Below are 6,000 nucleotides of genomic sequence, written 5' to 3'. Positions count from 1 at the left end.
CTCCATGCTGCTGGGCCCTTCCCCTCTACTGCTGCTGGTAAATATGCAGGGGTATTAATCTTAGTATTTAAAAATTAATCTTAGGCTCAATCCACAAAACATTAATAATGAAAAAAAAATCCCAAGAAAACGTCTTATAATGCATTCCAAAGTGAAATATACTTCATATGTTGAAGATTTTCTTAACATCAACTTCCTGGAACCTAACAAGATACCTTCTCTTCGCAAGTATCTGTACGGTTTATGTTCACACTACTTTCTGGTCTTCCCTGACCACTGTGTATAAAAATAGCCCCCTACATCCGACCATCAGGACTTTCTATCCCCCTTATTTTGTTTCATTTATCTCTATAGAACTTATCACCATCTGGCATGAAATACATGTAAGTGTACCTTCACTTTTCTGTCTTCTCCCCAGTAATGTCCCCCATAGAATGAGCTTTGAGAACAGAGAGGTTCTGGCTGTTCACTCAGTGCTTTGAACAGTTCCCAGCACACCATATGCAAACCAAAATACAGGATTTGTGAACTGGACTTTGAAACTGGAAGTACAATTCCCTTCGGTTATAGGTGAAAAAATGATTCCACAGACACAGAAGTAAAAAGGAACCTAAGCAGAGAACAGATGTTACAAAGTCCATGCAACTGATGTCCCAATTGCATGGTGGCTAAGGACATAAGCTTTATACTAGGACAAAGCTACACTGCAGTCCACTTACTAGCAGTGACATCGTGGGCAAAGTAACCTCTCCATGTCTCAATTTACCCAACATGAAATAGGAGTAGTGACAGCACCAACTTAACGTTGTTATTACAGTGATTAAATGTGATAATGTGTGTAAAACATCACAGCTTATAGCAAAAAATTAGTGCTTAATAGAAGGGATCCAACATTATATTTATCATCATCATCTCTCAGGTCCCATAGCCAATTTATTAATATCTCCCAAATTTGTGGTAAAACTGACAATCTAGTTTCCACATCCATACAACCGAGAAGCAGCAAATTAGAGAGACAAAGCAGTTGCCAGAAATGAGAGCAGAATGGGAGGAAAATGAAAAACTACAATAACCAGATGCCCGAGGTACTGCATTACAGCACAATAATTATGTCCATGAAGATGATGTTTAGCCACCAAGAAAAAGATTCCATTACATTTAATATTCTTTTAAGATGGCAAGAAAATATAATTCTAAAATTAGATTTGCTGCAAAACGGTTTACACAAACTTTTGTTGTAAAAGATAAACTTCCATTACCTTCAAAGTTCCCCTTCCAGAGAGAGAGAGCAAAGTAAATGAGCTGATATTATACAGGCTTGGATGCCTCTGCTATAAATATGCATGAATGTAATTTATGCCAATCTCTCTATCAAAAGCTTTTTTTGACATCCTATTAAAGATCAAATCATCTCAATATGGGATCATTGCTCTCATAGTCTGTAATGTATCTCAAGTGTGGATTTCAGCGAGGTGGTAAATAGCTCCATTTTACTGTCTCAGGGACATTGCTACAAACCTGTAACAAATCTGCATCTATTAATCCTATTTCCTATAGCAACACAATATCCAGGGTGGTCTGAGATGAGGAAGAAAATCAAATTTCAAAATCAAAACCAGGCGAAGACAGGTCGGTCAATTGGTTAGAGCTCGAGCTCTGGGCAACGGAGCTGCCGGTTCGATTCCCACATGGGCCAGCGAGCCCTCCGCAGCTAGAATGAAGTCAATGAGCTGCCGCTCAGCTCCCAGGTAGCCAGAGGGCTCAGTTGGTTGGAGCGCGGGGCTCTCAACCACAAGGTCGCCGGTTCAACTCCTCAACTCCCACAAGGGATGGTGGGCAGCGCCCCCTGCAACTAACAACGGCAACTGGACCTGGAGCTGAGCTGCGCCTTCCACAACTAAGACTGAAAGGACAACAACTTGAAGCTGAACGGCACCCTCCACAACTAAGATTGAAAGGACAACAACTTGACTTGGAAAAAAGTCCTGGAAGTACACACTGTTCCCCAATAAAGTCCTTTCCCCTTCCCCAATAAAATAAAAATAATAAAAAAATCAAAACCACATTCCAAATTTCTTAAAAGATATTTTTTGTTGTTCAATTCTTTTGTAAAAACATTGGTCACCATTTAACATACAGTGGCAACAAAATGCACCCAATTTACATGCATCAACAAGTCAATAAATCATAATACATGGACAACATGAATTTCAAACAGTACTAAAAAAGCTCATGTTGCATTTAACCAGTTACAGTGCTTCTAATAAAGAAATAGCTAATACAAGAAATAAGAATTCCAGTTTCAATCCGAAATAAGGTTCTTCATGACAAGTTACATAAAACAATGATTACATGAAGTAATTATCTTAAAGGGAACTGTTTTTCAGAAATCACTTTGTGCAAAGCATCATCAAATGTAGAATATGGTCTTGAAAAAATGTTGTACCTTAGGTTAAGGACAAAAGGGCTCCAGTTTTTGAAAAGTAATTAACTGAATGATACAAATTTTTATTGTGTCCATAAGTTAAAGTATCTTTCAATATGAAGGTTATATGTTCCATGTTTTGACATCCTTAATAATTCTGTAGACGTCAGCTAAACTAAAAGATTCTGTAGGACTGGGTTATTTTTAACAGAAAAAAAAAAGCCAATAATCAAAAGCCCTTTCTAAACTCACAGGCAAGGTTTCTGGATATGGGACTTAATTAATAAGAAGAAAGTTTAAGCACCACAATAAAATGCTTTTTTAGAAAACAGAAAGGACTGGCAATATACAAGTTAGGGACAACAGCACGTAAACATTTATAAAAAAAAATTTAATAAGCACTCTAATCCTCTCATCTGAAATAATAAAAAAATTTTTTGGTGTGTGTATGGTAAATTACGTGGAAGATACATACAAACCACACTTTTGTTTAAGATATCAAGTTCTATAATTCTAATTTGATCAAATGAGACTGTCATATTACTTGTACATAACAAGAATGGTACATATTTATTTTTATACTGTATAATTTATGTTTTCCCTCAAAAATCTATGATTGAAGGTTAGCACTAAATTATTTTGAAGTGCACAGAAGAGATTTTATGACAAATCGCCTTGTGGGGAAAAAAACAGCTCTTCTGAAAAATAAGAGCTCAAAGTAAATGTATACAAATACAACTTTAAAATAAGATAGCTGTAAATGTGGCCATCTTATAAGTTTCCCTTCTTTTGCATCTATTTACCAACATAAGTAATTTCAGTCGCCCAAATAGTCATTTTAATTTCAGTTTTTCTCCTCTATGATGGGTTTAATTACTCCTACGAGTAAGAGTGATTTTCTAGCATGCGTAACAGGCCACATGCTAACAAACTTTAAGGGTTCACAAAATTTAAATTCATGATTCACACATGGTTATACTTAAGTCAGATATACAAGACTGGAAATGAGTAACTTCAACCTAGAATATGATTTAAACACCACAAAAGAAGAAAAATGACCAAAAAATGGAGAAAAAAATTCAACTCATGTAACTTTTGACTACTAGAATATATAGCAAAACGCAAAATACAAAATATTGTTTTCATCTCAAAAAAAGTTGTCCAGAAATAAAATTCACTAAACCAGATACAACACAACATCAGGATTATGAGTATGAAGTACTCAGGCTCATTCAATTAGAGGAAAGGACACTTTGAGGGAAAAAATCTTTCCCAAACAATATAATTCATATCTCATTAACCTTACAAACATCATGTCAACTTGACCACTTATCCATAAACCTTCTTGACAGTTCCCATTTTCTATTTCTCTAAGAAAAAATGTTTTTGAGCCTCTTAATTTCTAAGTGTCATGTCAAACCCCGTCTTAGTTCACCCTAATTCCACAATCCCCATTAAAAATATCCTAAAATAACCATATTTTTCCTCTCAGGAGTCAGAAACCATCATGTAGTTACTCAAAATTGAGAAATTAAAAGTAAAAAAATCAATTAGAAATAATACACTTAACATATATAGTTTTATGTAGTAGAGATACCACATAATTGTTCACTCTGATTAACCTCTGGTTCTTCAGACAGTAAGGTCAGAAAATTAAATGAGTAATAAATGTAAAACAGTTAAAGTCTGCATCTATTTTGAATAGATGTGAGAGTTAAAAAATGACAGAAATTATATAATTGTTAATGTTTACTGTGAAATAGTGTAAAACTGATGTTGCCAAAAAGAGGGTAAAAAAAATCTTCAACTGATATTAAACATCTTAATCTTAAGTAATTTGGAAAAATTGTCAGGTTAATTTGTAACTACAGGGAACAACAGAAAATGGTTTCGTGCATGTACATATGTTAAGAAACAAATAAGCAAACCCCAAGTCAGTACAGTACACCAATGATTAATACTTAAATAATATTTTGATATATAAAGAAAGAGAAGGAAAAGGTAAAATGTTGACTGCCACTGATGAAAAAAGCATTTCAACAATTTACACAAAATGATACTAAACAGTTTTTTAAAAAAGATGTCCTATGAAAACCAAGCCACAATAAGTTAGTGTTTTCCATAATACATGCTCAATTATTTGATCCCATATCTATACACTGTTACTTCTTAATTCCTAAATGTTGTGACAGAATATTTAATAATTGAGGTACATTAGTTTACATCTTTTTATAGGTACTCTAAGAGGGTTAATTTTTCTTTTCCAGTTTTTCATCTTCTTCACCTACTCCCAAGAAAATCAAAGGAAACATTCCTAGAATGCAGCCAATAGTCACCCCAACAGCTTTGCCCTAAGGAAACAAAAGAAAACATTTTTTTGAAAGTTATTTGATCAAGGTAAAAGGAATCCTTAAGTATCTATGATAAACAATTACTACATACTATAAAATTCAACTATGACTGCATTTTTTTTGTCATAGTAACTTAAACATAAAAATATGCTACAAAAAGGTTGTAGAACAAATGGTATTTAAAGTACAAAGCAACCGGAAAAAAATATTTTTATAAAATTGTTATGAAAATAACATCGAAGAAATATTCAAGTAGAAAAACTTTTTAAAATTATACGTATATTTTAATGTCAGAAGATAGGAAGACAGGAAAGAAAAACCTCACCCAGATTTTATTTTGACCTTCGATAACATTTGTATTTATTTATACAGAGGATACAAAAAAAAGTATACACATTTTAAGAAAAGAAAAAAACTATTAAAATTATAATAATATATACCGATAGCAAAAGTTGAATACAAATCACATTTGAGGTACTCAAAGGTGGTTACCGTCAGCATCCAGACACTTCTGATTACGGTGAACTACTGCTTGAGCATAGATAACATCTCTTAAAATGTGTATACTTTTTTTTGGCACCCCCAGTATAAGCTAGGGAGAGTATATTCTGCATTGGATTCCTGACTGCCCCTTCGATATGAAATGACAATTGCTAATAGACCCCTGTCCCCTTCCCACCCATTCTATTAGCAGGCCTGTTACTATCATCCATGAAAACCAAGGCCTTCTTCCCACGCGCTTTAGGAATGCCGGTCAATGAGTTCCGACCCAATTATCTCAAGGGCACATAAAGTCAGTAGAGCAGGCAGGTAGGAAAGAAGAGAGATACCCTTTTCTGGCTCCCTAACCCAGGACCTGAAACATTTTTCCATTGTAAAAACAATTACTTACACACTATCATCAGGTCGTCTGATCCTCCAGGCCCTATAGTTAACTACATTTGCCCAACTTGAAAACCTGAGTATATCTGTAACATTGTTCTACAGTGAAAGATTTTCAGAGTTTCAAACAATCAAATTACAAATGATGTTTTAACATACAACCTACATGAGTTAGAACCTGCAGGTGTATTGGCATATATTCTATTATGGGTGAATTTCAGAGTTAGCTTATGTCATAGCTAGATGGCTGATCACTAACTTCAACTACTTCAGGTTGTTTATAACCAAATGCTATGTTACATACAGAGTAGAAGATTTGCTCCTAACATAAAACAAGCAGAG

General features: G+C 34.4%; 1 protein-coding gene across 3 annotated transcripts in view; it reads right to left on the bottom strand.

Moving 5' to 3' along the window:
- Positions 1 to 2,072: 2,072 nt before the first annotated feature.
- TMEM65 (transmembrane protein 65) overlaps positions 2,073 to 6,000 on the bottom strand; it is a 36,060-nt gene continuing 32,132 nt past the window's right edge. For all 3 annotated transcript variants that reach the window (XM_019720544.3, XM_019720618.3, XM_019720693.3), the window contains one exon: positions 2,073 to 4,776. In XM_019720544.3, the coding sequence (XP_019576103.1) occupies positions 4,675 to 4,776 (102 nt within the window). In that variant the 3' untranslated portion in view covers positions 2,073 to 4,674. The remainder of the gene's footprint in view (positions 4,777 to 6,000) is intronic.

Source organism: Rhinolophus sinicus, chromosome 6, assembly GCF_057876585.1.
Source record: "Rhinolophus sinicus isolate RSI-liver-muscle chromosome 6, RSI-T2T, whole genome shotgun sequence".
Taxonomy (NCBI): Eukaryota; Metazoa; Chordata; class Mammalia; order Chiroptera; family Rhinolophidae; genus Rhinolophus; species Rhinolophus sinicus.
The sequence above is the reverse complement of the archived record's forward strand: the minus strand, read 5'-3'. Positions and strand labels throughout refer to the sequence as shown.